Here is a 13,169-nt window from a genome sequence, read left to right as displayed (position 1 = left end):
GGGCCGCGGCGCACCCGCCGCTCCTGGGGACTGGGTGGGCGCCGTGCTTTGTGGCGCACAGCACCGCCGCCTGCACTTGCGCCGCTGTGTCTGGGAACACGACCGCTGCCGGAGTCTTGGGCTCCATCACGCGCAGGCCGTTGGCATACAGCTCGTAATCTGATGACACAGATAATATGTATACACGAGATCAGCGAGGTGAATTATCGTGGGATGCAAGGCTGAGTTGTGGTTGATGCACAATCAGTAGTGAGCGATTCGCCATGGTGGCCGCATGGTGCGTTTGTGCCACATGCTTCGGAAGCCAGCCGCAGCTGGCGGGCTGCGCTGGCGGCGCTTGCGCCAAGCGTTCAGCGCGTGGCGCGTCCTGGGGTCAAGGCTGGTCAACCACGTGGGCGGAGTGAGCGAGGCCGGGCGGAAGGCGGCCCCTGCTGCTGTCAAGTTGCGCCCCTCCTCGTGCGTATGCCCTGCAGAGCAGCACCCGCGTGCCGGCGGCAGCCACCCGCCTGGTGAGCCCGGCAGGCGGTACTCTGGTTTTCCGGGGATTGCCTGCAGGCACCCCGCCAGCCCTCCGTCCGGGGTAGCTGCTGCGCTGCGCAGTTCACGCTGCGTGCGCGATGCTGCTAGCGCGTCTGGTGTTGTGAGGCTCGCCGCCGCAAGGGAGGACTCATGCAGCAAGCTTACTAGCGTTAGACCTGCTATGCATGTGTACAGATGCCCGGCTGCTTGGGCCCGCCTCATTTTCGTTGGTCGCGGGGGTGACACCGCTTTCAGCTCGCCAATGAGCGGGTCATGAGGTGTCCAAGTGGACGTCAAGATGATATGCATCAACCAAGCCACAAAGCAGGTGATAGCACCCGATCCATGTTGGCGTGCAGCAGCTTCCCCAGGCTCTGTCAGCGCGTGGCGTTTCACTGCTCATGCGTTGCGCATGCTGGATAGGAAGAGACGCGAGCGCACTGCCAAAGCTGTGCTGTCCATGTTGCACTTCCACATCATCTGCACAGCCTCGTGAGGCATTTGCCTTGGCACAAAGCAGCGCAGCGACGGGCCCCAGGCAACGCTGAAGGATACACAGCAGGACCTCCTGTCACTGGCCTTCTGGGCTTTGTCCAGCAACCTGGCTGATTGTTTTGGGAACCTTTGCTCAAACATTCGTCAGCCACAAGCTCACAAAATCGCTGCATATGGCTGCAACAAGCTGAAATCGACTCGTTCGTCACTGGTGGTTGGGAACACTGAGGGTCGGGGTGGCGTTTGGATTTGAGGGGTCCAGCAGCCTGGACGAGCTTATGGGTGGCATCAAGAGTACAAAGCATGTATCACCCATCCTTTCCCCCCTCCGGCATGGGTCCACATTGTCCCCCCCCCCCCACACACGTGCTCCTCCGTAAGCCGAATCCGCTTGGGCGCACCCGCACGACGTTGGTGTTTGCGCCCCATGCATGCATCCTTCTGCACCCGTTGGCGCATGCAATGACCACACGGCAAATACGATTTTTGAATGTAAAGCAAGTAAATGCGCAAAGGTGCAAAGGAATGCTAAAAACAGCTATTCTGCGCGCGGTGGCTGCCCTTGCTAAGGAAATACAGCAGTGCTTTAGTGGACATCATCTGGTCATCATTCAGTCCTCACACTTCATTGACTCGCGATCCAGCAGCTCAAGAAAAATCCCGAGATATTCCTGAGGCCTCCCTCAGATGGTCCTTGTCACAGACTCATAAGGTCCAACAAGCAAGAAGCCTCGTCCCTGCAGTGCACGCCCTGCAGAGCACCCCCCGCGGCCCGCGGTCACTGGAGGGGATGGCATCTCCACACCTTTGCACGCGCTTGGGCGGCCCCCAGAAATTCCTTGTGCCCCTCCGTTGCCGGACACAATGGCAACCCCCCCCCCCGGAACCCTCCCCTCGCCCCGGCCCCGAGCGCTTAATGGAAGAAAGGCGGTGCGCGGCCGCATTCACGGCCACACCGCGCCGGCCAAAGGTGTTCAAGACCCACGCCACATCAACATTCTGGCTGCACGCGCCCGAAACAATGAGCGGAGGCGGCGGCTTCACGTCCTCAGGCTGTGTCCCTCACGGCTGTTTTCACCTGCTTGTCTCAGCGCTGCTCAAACAAAGTGAAGAAGATTTGCCACAGCCGGGTCTGTCAATGGTATCTCATGGCACTGCAAATTGGCACCCTCTCACAACCGGGGCGGCGGGTGGTTACACGGCCTCATCATGGATGCACGGCAGGCCGCACGAGCCCAGCGCGGCCACGCGGCGCTGCTGCGCCAGGCTCAGTCTGCGAAGGACTCTGTTAGCACTATTTGGGTTCATTATGGGAGCGGAAGCATGCAAGCGCGCATTCAAGCACCGGAAGATCTGAGGACACACGTGCAGCGGCCTGGCCGTCCTAAAAGCACAATGGCTCTACAGCGAGGGTTGTTGAACCCAAAAGCACCTGCAGCCAGCGCGCATTTGCAGCGCGGGGGGCAGACGATCATCGGAAATGACACATAACTCTCCAGCATGGGGGGGGACTATAATCTGCAGGCTAGCTCACGCAACCGACGCTCAGGAAGGGGTTGGTCGCGCTGCAGCGGAGGAGGGGGCCTTGGCTTGACGTCCAAGCCGCTGCCGAGCCGCCGGGGCTGAAGCAGTGGGTCCAAGGGTTGATAAATCCAAGGCGTAACCGCAGCATGGCCCGGCGGCTGAGGCTGTCACCGCCTTGCTGGTTTTACCGACAGGCTGTTGAAGAAGACGTTATCGGGGTCGTACTTTTTCTTGATCTGCTGCAGCCTCGGGTAGTTCGTGCCGAAATAGTTCTCGACCCGGTCGAACCTGCCCGCGGGGTGACGTAATTGGGGTTGCAAACAGGGGTTCCAAGACTTGAAGCTCGCCGCAGGAAGAGTCGAACTGCGTACAACCCAGGAGCTGCTGCTGCGTCGAGGCAGGCCCCCACCAACAGCTCCAGAAGCAAAAAAACACCCATCCGGGAAACGGGAAAGATGGACGACATTCAGCACACCTGTTGATCCATCCGTTGTACTCTGCGCCAGCCTCGCTCAGAGCCGCCACCACCCCTCTTGTCCGCTCAAACCACGCCCATATCGGCGCCGTCACTGCCGCCGGCTGCTGCGCCGCCGTCTTCCGCATACCAAACGACACCCCCCACTCGCACATCAGCCGCGCTTCCCGGTGCCCGAATGCTGATGCGGCGGGCGGCACCTTTGTTATGCCGGGCCCCAAGGCGCGGCAGAGCATCTGGCGCCATGCGCGGGTGGTGGGTGCTGAGAACGCCTCCTTCAAAGCCTCCACGCCCGAGATCGTGATCGGGGTTTTGAAGAGCGCAGAGCGGTACTGCGCCGCCTCAGACATGAACGCCAGCAGCCCGCCGGGCCGCACCTGCGGGCCAAACCGCCGACGGAAGTGGGTATTTTGTGAGGCCCGCACGGACGGGCGGTTGGAGGCCAGTGCAAACCGGGACCCACCCCCGCAGGGAGGCTGGCACGGGCGAGCTGCGCAGGACGAGCGGCACAGGTCCCGGCGGGCGGCGCCGCACACCACTCGCGCCGCCCCCTCCCCGCGCCGCGCAGTGCCGCGCACCCGCTGCGGCACGCGCGTCTCCTCGGGCGGCGAGCAGTAGGGCGGCACCAGCAGGTGGCTGACCGTCTTCCAGCCCCCTTTGGGCCCAGCCGGCACGATTGACGCCTCGGGCGTCCAGCCGCGGGAGCCCTGGATGTCGCATTGTGTTGCCTCGTAGATCGAGCCTGGCAGGATGAGACCCGACTTGTCTTTCAGCAGGCGATCCAGGTCCTTCTTTGGCCCGAGGTACTGCAGGTGGGGTGCGAGGCAATATCATGTGTGGAACAAGGGGCTTCAAGGGAGATGTTCCTGGAAATCAGTCTCATAATCAGCATCATTCCTGAAGGACCACTCATGCAAGCGTCCTCACAGGCATGCTTGTGCAAGCGCCGAGTCGGGCGGTTGGCAGCCCAGTGGTGCAGGAAAGCGCAGAAAGGGGCGCCCTTCCTACATTCAACGCAATGCCGCAGACGCCTTGCGTCCCAAACCTCTCCCCACACCCCTCGGCGCACAGCCGTCTGCTTCCGCCCGCCCCCGAGCCCCTCCTCCCACCACCGCAGCCCACCACGCTCACTCTTCAACCCTCACTCTTAATTTTGTTCGCAGCCCACTCCCTCCCATACTCACGGACCCACCCAACCTGCCCCCAACACCGAACTTGCACTTACACACGCACACACGTTTGCCGACACACATGCACACTCCGACTCACACACACGCACATGCCCACACACACATACACACACGCATCGCACCGCGGCACGCCCTCCAACCTGCATGGTGATGTCAATTTTGTCGGGCTTCAAATTGAACTTGAAGGTCAGCTCTGCGGGGGCGTCCGGCGCCCACCGCTGGTACCTGCAATCAGATGTTTCGTGGAGAGCGACGGGCTGCAATCAGGATGTGAGGGATTGTGCTAGTTGCAGTGGCGCGTGCGTTCCTGCCAAGCTCGGGCGCGCGAGGCCGGTGGGGCCGAGGAGCGGGGCCGACGGGGGGCAGCGTGCGCGCACGCACGCACGCCTGTGCTGGCTCATGCCCTGTGAAGCACGAATAATGCAGGCACCCGCGCCGCCTGCCAACCCAACCGCGCACCTGTCGAACAGCTGCACCGCTTTTTCGAGGTTTGCATACTTGATCCGCGCCAGGGTGACCACGGGGATCTCCAGAAGTCTAACAGTCGCCTCGACTACAATGCCGTACGTCCCGCCCCCGCCGCCCTTCAGCGCAAACAGCAGGTCTGGGTTCAGCTTCTCGCTGGCTTCCAGCAGGCGGCCCTTGGCGTCCACCACGGTGGCTGATATTAACGAGTCTGACAAAAGGCCGTACTTGCGGCTGAGCACGCCGTAGCCGCCCGCGGCGAGAATGCCGCCGAAGCCGATCTGCGGGGTTGAGTCAAGACATGACACGTCAGCTTGAATCAAATGTAGAGCCTAGGGGTGAGCTGCTGATCAAGCACTTCAAGCCATGACGCCAGCAGCGCGTCCCTCTGCGGAGCCATGACGCCAGCAGCGCGTCCCTCTGCGGGCAAACGGCGCGACCACGCATCATGCCAGGGGCTTGCAGGCCCGCTGCAAAGCCTGGCTGTCTGCAAACAACTTTGACCCGGGCCGCCGCGCCCGCCTCGCCTGGGGGTACGTGCCGCCGAGGCAAGTGAGGTTGCGGCCGCCCGCGGCGCGGCCCGCCCGGAAGATCTCGTAATACAGGTTGCCCATTCGTATTCCCGCCTGCGCCGTCACGGTCATTGCTTTTGGGTCGACGCGGACCGCCGCCATGTTGGAGAGGTCGATGACTAAGGCGCCGTCTGCGGTACCGAGGTTTTCGAAGCTGCACCTGCGGCGCGAGCACGGCGCGGGAAGAAGGGGAGACGGGCGGCGCTATGGCCGAGCGCTCGCGGGTACCTAGCTGGCGGGCGCATCAGGGATCTGCAGTGGCATATTGCTTGTATTGGTGCGCAGTTCGGCGTGCATCGGGCCCGGTCGAGCGGCTGAGCGGCGAGCGACAACCCACGGCGCGCCGCAGGCGCGGTCCCGCAGCGGCGGCCGCACAACCCAGGGACGCCTCCAGCAGCGGCGGCTGACAAGGGGTAGAGCCGGAGCGGCGCGTTGGGCCGCGGCGCACCCGCCGCTCCTGGGGACGGGGGGGGCGCCGTGTTTCGTGGCGCACAGCACCGCCGCCTGCACTTGCGCCCCTGTGTCTGGGAACACCACCGCCGCGGGGGTCTTGGGCTCCATCACGCGCAGGCCATTGGCATACAGCTCGTAGTCTGATGACGCATATTATATTCCCAAAATCAGCGAGGTTTATTGTATTTTAGATGAGGAAGCAAGGCTGATGTGTCGTTGGTGTATAGTTGGTTGATACAGGGTGGTTTGGCAAGCTGCCCGGTGCAATCGTGCCACATTTTTTGAATGCCGGCCGCTGCTGCTGGCGGCCAAGCCCGTGGTGCTCGTGCCAAATATGTGCGGCACGGCGTGAGCTGGAGCCCGGGGTGGCGGAACATGCAGGGTGAGCGTGGCTGGGGGCGAGGCGGCCCCTGCCGCGATCGATCGAGCCGCCCCCCTCCATCTGCCTGGCCTCTGCTGAGCAGTACGCCGCGCAGGTCGCCTAAGCACTCGCCTGGTGATCCCGGCAGGCGGTATTCTGGCTTTCCGGGGATCGCCTGCAGGCAGCCGGCCAGCCCTCCGACCGGGGCGGCTGCATCGTTGCGCAGTACTAGCTGTGTGCGCGCTGCCGCGGGCGCGTCCTCGGCCGTAAGGCTTGCCGCTGCCAGGTTGGATACTTGAAGAATGCTCACTAGCACTATACCTGCTATGCATGTGAACAGAGACCGGCCTGCTCCGGCCCGCTTCATTTTGGTTGCGGGTGACACCTTCTTTTTCAAAATCCAAGCTCGTGAATGAGCGGGTTACGAGGGGTCAAAGTGAACAATGGTAGTATACGCATCAACCAAGCCGCGAAGCAAATGATCACACCCGACCTATGTCGGTGTGCAGCAGCTTCTGGCCCCCAGGCTCTGTCAACGCGTGGCGTTCGCTGCTCATGCATTGCGTATGCTGCATGTATGTAGAGACAGCAGAGCACTGTCAAACTGTGCTATTCATTTGGCACTTGAACAGCATCTGCATGGCCTCAGGCAGTTGCCTTGGCGAAGCGGCGCGGCGATGGGGCCACAGGCAAATGTTGAGGATACGACCGCAGCCCTCCCTGTCACTGCCTGCCAGGCCTGGTCCAGCAGCCGAGCTGATTTATTGGGGTTTGTTTTGCTGACAAATATTCAACAAAGGTAACGGTAAAAGGCCCCGGAACCCGCTGCACGTAGAGGCAATGAGGCATCGTGCTGAACATGCCATCAATATTGTCACTGGCGGTTGCGATGCCAGTATTCAGGCTTCGGGGTCACCAGCGGCATCTAGCAGCCGACCATGATGTCGTGCAAAACATGGATCCGAGGTCTGATAACACAATGGACGCTGCAGCAATGGCGCCAGATGCCGCGCGGGTGGCATGCGGCGGTTTGAGCCGCCGCCGCCACTGCTCGGGCCTCTCACCTAGCCTTGCTTCAAAGCTGCTATTGTACTCACAGTTGGTGTGCGGCTACTGGACGCCATTTGCTGTCGCGGCAGGGCCCTGCGTCCCAGGACAGGCATCGCATGGCGCCGCGCCGCATGCCGCTTGCCGCGCCTGCTCTCGCTGCAGCCGGGTGCACTCTGCCCTGTGTCCGCCGGCCTTCCAGTGCTGCCGCGCACACTCAGTGCTGCAGTACCTGTCGCGAGGCGACACGTGCGAGGTGGGGTGATTCAACAGCCTGGAGGCATTCAGACAACTGGTCTAGCGCCGCCCAAGCGCGAAAAACCAAGCGGGATGCCTGAGGTTGAAAGGGGCATTTTGTCGTGCATCTGCACGCACCAGGATGCAGACGTGCCACCGCCCACCTGGTGGCGTGGCAGCCGGCGCACTGCCGGAGCCTCGTGACGCCCGCCTGCTCAGTCTTGCCGCAGGCCGCGCAGGCACGGGCCGTCGCTACAGGCGCCAGCTGCTGCTGCTGCTGCTGCTGCTGCTGGTGCTGCGGCGGTTGCTGCTGCTGCCCCTGCAGCAGCGCCGGCTGCGGTGCGGACAACGGCAGCCGCGCGGAGGAGTCCCCAGGCCGTGGCTCAGCCTCGGCCAGCTGCGGCCGCTCGCCGCGTAGGAAAGGACCAACCGCTGCGCCGCAGCCGCGGCGAACCAGATGCTCCAACGCCGCCGCCGCGGCGCCGCAGGCCCGCAGCTCTTCCACATTGGGCCCAGGGCGCAGCAGGCCGCACAGGCCGCGCAGCAGGCCGGGCGCGGCGCACAGCTGGGCGGAGTCAGAGTGCTCAGCCAGCAGCGCGGCGACGCAGGCGGCGGCGCGGCGGGTCGGGGGGTCCGGGGCGTCCTCGCTCCCGTCGGGCTCGTCGCTGTCGCCGGCGCTGCTGCGGCTGGTGTCGCTGCTGCCGCTGCGGCCGCGGCTGGCGCCGCCTTCACAGCGCTCCTCTTGATTGGCGCTTTTCCCGTGTGCTTCTAAGGGCAAGCCACCTTGCGCCCAAGCCAGAGTCTCGAGCACCCGCGAGCCGCGGCCCACCTCCGCCTCCAGCGCCCCCACGGCTGCCGCTTGCGAGGCGGGGTCGCCCGCCAGGACCTCAAGCACCCGCAGGGCTGGCGACGCCCCGATGCACCCGGCCCCTGCAAGCAGCCGCGCAGCCGAGGCTGCCGCGGCCGGCTCTTTGCAAATCGCGGTGGCAAAGGTTTGGGGGCGTAGCTCATCCATGCGATTCACAAGCTTTTGGCAGCTGCGTTGGATGGAAGAATGCTCTTGGCAGGCCCACATGGCAGTCAGTACTGAAGTGACTGCGTTTCGCTCAGCCAAAACCATATCTGCGGTGAGGCTTGGGTAGAGACTTGCAGCAAACACCAGCAGCACGCAGGCGGAGCAGCGCTGCTCATGGGTGGCGCCTCGGCGAGTCGTGGCTCGGAGGAGTGCTGCGACGGCACCAGGCGTGTCGAGGATGGCGCCTGGGCACTCCAGGTTTTCCTTCCCTGCACCCGGCGTTGAGGGGGGTGAGGCCAGAGCCGTGTACCATGCCAGAGCCGCCAGAATGGGCCGCGCGGGCCGCAAAGGGTTGGCATGCCACTACACTGGAGAACGGTTCACGGCAGGTCCCTCACCGAGGACATGCTCTGAGCTTTGGCGCGGCGCAGGGCATGGCGCTTGGGACGCAGCACGGCGGGCGTGCCACGCCCGCGGCCTGGCGGCTGCCCACCTTCGCGGCACACCAACAGTTGCAATGCGTGCGCCGCGGCGTGCCGCTCCTCTTCGGTAGCTTCAGGTGACGCGAGCATTTTGGCTAGAGCTTTGGGTAAGCCGGGCGCCCCCCCGGTCAGGGTTGTCGGCAGCTTCTCCCAAGACGCCACCGCCGCCACGACCTCCGCCGCGCGCTGCCTGGTGCAAGCCGCGGCGAGCCCCGACCGTGCGAGCGGTTCCAACATCAACGCCTGCGCACTGGGGCCACAGATGGCCGACGCCATTTCTGAGCTCACTGATGCAAGGGACTGCAGCACCTCAAGCATTGAGCTCTCGGCAATCGGCCAGAGCGCGGCACATGCAGGTATCCTTTCCGTGCCAGCCTCGGTCGCGCCGCGGCGGAGGAACGCCGCGGCCGCGGCCGCCAGCTCTGCGGCGCCGCCGCAGTGGCGCAGCGCCGCGGCGGCGGCCTGCGGGGCGCATATCAAACTGAACGGGTGGGGGTAGAGCATTGCCTGCTCGACGGGTGTGGCATGCGCGGCCAGCAGGCCCTGTGCAGCGGCCGCCATCAGCGGATCGCACTCTGCCATAGCCGCGACGCGCGCCGGCGATTTCAACAGGAGGTAGGCCAGCGCCTGCTGCACCGGCTGCCTGCTTTTGTCGCCGCCACCCTTGCCACCGCCGCCCAGGGCGTGTGCCAGCGCCAGCCACGCTGTGCATGGGACCGGCGCAGCGAGGTCCGCGATGCACGCCGCGCCGAATGCATGCAGCGCGTTGATAAGGGCGTCTTTCGGTGCTTGGTCTGCATTTACAAGCACAATAAAGTCCTGCAGCTTGTCATGGAGGGCGTCCATTGCAAAGCGCGGGACTTCGATCTGACGACAGATCTGGTCGCTTTGAACACAGAAAGTTTTGTTGGACATCGTGTATCTGAGATTCACTCTCTCCTCGTAACGAGCGCACTTCGACCATGTCACCCATGTGCGATGATGTTCTTGTTGTGCCTCAAGTGAGTGCTCTGGACTGGCGCAGGCCGGGATGGTGCATGGCTGCGACCTGTCCTGTCCTACACCTCACACCAACATGCATGCTTTGCACTTCTGTCCACTTATCGTGTTGCTTGACAGTGCCACGTCCTGCCTTGGGTTTGCAACGCCGGCAAGCGGCGCCTGTGACGCAAGTGTGGCTATTGGATCATTGGGATGTCGACATCTGTGCCACAAGCGACAGATGAGGCATGCGTATCCTGAGACAAGGCATCTGATGTGATGATGAGTCTCCAACCACCCAAGAACTTCAGCTGCAGGATGGCACAGGCGGTGCCCCGTCCTTTGCCGCATCCCACCCACATTGACATGAAACAATCATTTGCACTGGTTTGTGCAACAAGATCAACCTTGAGGGCTGGCACTCTGCTGCTGCTGCTGCTGCTGCTGCTGCTGCTGCTGCTGCTGCTGCTGCTGCTGCTGCTGCTGCTGCTGCTTATGCCGCATCATGACTGTTGGCCGCACTGCAGCCAGGGGGAGGCCAGTGTCGTCCCTGGGAGAAACCTGGTGGGGGCCAAGCTGCCGCAGCGCCTCGAACACGCCAATGCCGGCAGACACCTGCACAGTTCGTTGCGACGGCCAGGAAACTCAAGGGGCAGGAAGGGAGTGTGGTGGGGTCTTCGGCAGGCGCTCAAGTGCGTGTGCGTGCGTGCGTCGTCAGGGGCAAAATCGAGCATTCAGTCAGTGCGCCGGCTGCTCGCCAAAACCGTGCACACTTCACCACCCCACACAGGCGCCGATTGAACCACGTTTTCGCATGTGAACGCATGTCCGGCCCGCAGCATGCATGTCCAAGCCTTGACGCATGCGCATGCGGCCCTCTCCATGCTTGCATGCATGCATGCAGGCAGGCAGGCAGGCACATGGGCAATCCGTGATCTGGCCGAGGGGGACCCACCGCTAGGTTGAGGGATCGCACGTGGTCCGTGCTGATCGGGATCTTGACCAACGCCCCGCCCGATGCGATGATGTCATCGTGCGCCTCTGGCGGGAGCCCGGTGGTCTCAGCACCAAACAGCAGCCAGTCGCCTGGGCGGTACTGGAACTCAGGGCCTGGGCAATCCAAGGAGGTTGAAACTTGGGTAAGACCAACCTGCCTCCAAAAGCCCTTTCAAACTGCACGTAGTAACTCCCACAGGTTTGCGCCCACATACGCCGTGCAAACTTAGCACAGGAATGACGGGCAACACCCAGGCCAGACGCACCAAATACTGCCACGTCACGCCTGGCTCAACAGGACGCAGGTTTGCCCACACCTGCTGGGCAGCAACTCCCGCCTGTTGCGCCCCAGCAATGCAGCGCAACAGCAGAGGCAGAGGCCGCCAAGCAAGCGGCGAGGAAGCGGTGCTGGCGGCGCGAACGCGCGCCTCACCTGCGTAGTAATCGCTGCCGTAAACAGTGAATGCCACCAGCCGCTTGGGGGCGGCCTCTTGTCGAAAATCCTCCATAAACTCAGCCCATGAAGGGTGCGTCGCGACATGCACTGCGCGCGCGTGGGACAGGGACGGCGACGGCGTCCCCGTCGGCGGCATCGCGGGCGGCTTTCACGCTTCCTTGGAGCTCAAATTGCCGCGTCCAGCTGCTGCGCGCTGCCGGGGCCCCCCAAAAACAGTGGCTACGGGCGGATTTGGATGCTCACCGTGCTCCCAGTAATCCAGGCCCGCCCTCTTCAGCTTCTTGTCGTCGATTTCAAATCCGAGCGGCCCCACCAAGTGCAGGTCAACGCCAGTGGCGGCGCAAGTGCGCGCGATGTTGCCGGTGTTCTGGGGGATCTGGGGGTGCACCAACACGACCCGCAGACCGTGGCTGCTGCTGGGGCTGCTGCTGGTGGAGGTTGTCGAATTGCGCTCAGCGGCGTCACCCTGCGGCGCCACGGCTGCTAGTGGGCGCCGCCGCAGCCCGAGCCGCTGTCGCGCCGCCGCCGCTGGTGCTACGCATGGCGGATTTCTGCACCAGGCCTGCATGGGGCCGGCTACGGCGCATGACGGTTTCATTGATGCACAACAAACGCGATTATCCGAGTTGTCGGTGCAGGCCGATACGACGCCAGCGGCGCGGGGGATGAGGTCCGAAGTTCGCTTTATTCATTTATAGCATTATCAGCGGTAACACACGCGTTTTAAACAATCGTACGAACACAATGACTGCCAACAGGCGTGGAGATAAACCAGTCAAACGACCTGCCTGCCGGGTGGGGTCGGGGGTGACTGTGCTGCGGCCCTTGTGGTTGGCAGTACGGCGTCCCACCTGCCGCGATTGCCAGCACAAGAGAGCACATTTGCGCCGCAGCACTACCTGTATGTGAACCCAGACGCTGTTCCAATTTTGCATGCGGTTTAGAGCCCAGGTCAAACGCATTACACATTCACTGCTGGGACCACGGCCGCCGTGGTGCGGCACGCGTCGCTCCCCCCCCCCCTCGTCCCCCACCATAACAACATGCAATGTTGCCCTTCTGCAATTCAACGCCATTATCGCATCTGCACCTTTGGTGTGCATGCACCATCTTCACCCTGTGCAGTCCGCACACCCCCCACGTCACAATAAAGGCAGCAGCCTCAACCACTTGGTTGCACGCCCACTCCTGCACCCTCTACCCCAAAAGCCCCTCCTCCAGCACCGCCGCCCGCCCTGCGACCCTCGGCCCCTCTCCGCCGACCGTCGCCTTGCCACACTCGGCGCCATCGCGCGCCGCCGCCGCCGCCGCCGCCGCCGCAACGCCCCCGCCCCCGCCGCCGGCGCTCGACCCCATGCGGCTGCGCAGCGCCTGGAGCCTCATCAGAATGCTGCCCCCTCCGCCCGCCGCCGACGTGCCCCGCGCCTTGCCCCGGGCGCCACCGCCAGCAGCAGAACCCCGACCCAGTGCTCCCTCAAGGGAAGCCGAGGCGGTGACGGCGCCGGACAGGACGCCGGCCCCGCCGCCGCCGCGCATGAGCAGGGGCGAGGTCGATCGCGAGCGCGCCCTGGCCCGCGCCCGCTCCTGCGCCCACTCCAGCCCGCGGCTCGCGCCGCCGCTGCGCGCGTCGGCGTCGAGCTCGCAGCCGGCATAAGACGCCCGCAGGTGCCCCGGTAGCGCGACTACCGAGGGCTGGAGCCCAACGGTCGCGGCCTGCACGCGCGCCTCAGTAGCTTCCGCTGCAGAGTGGCGCCGCCAGGCGGGCGCCCGCCGCCACCCCGCCCACTCGCAATCCTTGTCAGCGTCGCACCCGTCGGGCGGCTGAGAATCCTCCTGCTGCGGCCTCTGCCGCGTGCAGTCGCGTCGGTCTTGATTGGCACAGCCGTCCGGGGCCGCGGCG

The 13,169-nt window shown here is 64.1% G+C and overlaps 5 protein-coding genes across 5 annotated transcripts; all 5 read right to left on the bottom strand.

Moving 5' to 3' along the window:
* Nucleotides 1-2,705: 2,705 nt before the first annotated feature.
* On the bottom strand, nt 2,706-5,068 carry MNEG_6250 (hypothetical protein; the record flags this gene model as incomplete). Its single annotated transcript, XM_014045279.1, has 6 exons — nt 2,706-2,826; nt 3,014-3,390; nt 3,592-3,819; nt 4,344-4,428; nt 4,663-4,949; nt 5,027-5,068. 6 exons carry the CDS (start codon nt 5,066-5,068, stop codon nt 2,706-2,708), a joined length of 1,140 nt encoding a protein of 379 aa, XP_013900733.1.
* Nucleotides 5,069-5,114: 46 nt separating this feature from the next.
* Nucleotides 5,115-5,801, bottom strand: MNEG_6249 (hypothetical protein; the record flags this gene model as incomplete). The annotated part of the gene is made up of 2 exons (XM_014045278.1): nt 5,115-5,400; nt 5,689-5,801. 2 exons carry the CDS (start codon nt 5,799-5,801, stop codon nt 5,115-5,117), a joined length of 399 nt encoding a protein of 132 aa, XP_013900732.1.
* Nucleotides 5,802-7,164: 1,363 nt separating this feature from the next.
* Nucleotides 7,165-8,925, bottom strand: MNEG_6248 (hypothetical protein; the record flags this gene model as incomplete). Its single annotated transcript, XM_014045277.1, has 4 exons — nt 7,165-7,333; nt 7,503-8,307; nt 8,578-8,622; nt 8,847-8,925. The coding sequence occupies 4 exons, from the start codon at nt 8,923-8,925 to the stop codon at nt 7,165-7,167; spliced, it is 1,098 nt and encodes a 365-aa protein (XP_013900731.1).
* A 1,293-nt stretch (nt 8,926-10,218) lies between these two features.
* On the bottom strand, nt 10,219-12,151 carry MNEG_6247 (hypothetical protein; the record flags this gene model as incomplete). Its single annotated transcript, XM_014045276.1, has 5 exons — nt 10,219-10,431; nt 10,772-10,926; nt 11,246-11,356; nt 11,513-11,749; nt 12,121-12,151. The coding sequence occupies 5 exons, from the start codon at nt 12,149-12,151 to the stop codon at nt 10,219-10,221; spliced, it is 747 nt and encodes a 248-aa protein (XP_013900730.1).
* A 315-nt stretch (nt 12,152-12,466) lies between these two features.
* MNEG_6246 (hypothetical protein) lies at nt 12,467-13,114 on the bottom strand (the record flags this gene model as incomplete). Its single annotated transcript, XM_014045275.1, has 1 exon — nt 12,467-13,114. A coding segment is annotated over one exon (648 nt), but the record flags the coding sequence as incomplete, so codon positions are not given.
* Between the last annotated feature and the right edge of the window lie 55 nt (nt 13,115-13,169).

The sequence above is a fragment of the Monoraphidium neglectum genome (genome assembly GCF_000611645.1).
Source record: "Monoraphidium neglectum strain SAG 48.87 unplaced genomic scaffold scaffold00999, whole genome shotgun sequence".
Classification (NCBI taxonomy): domain Eukaryota; kingdom Viridiplantae; phylum Chlorophyta; class Chlorophyceae; order Sphaeropleales; family Selenastraceae; genus Monoraphidium; species Monoraphidium neglectum.
This window is presented reverse-complemented; position numbering and strand designations above follow the sequence as displayed.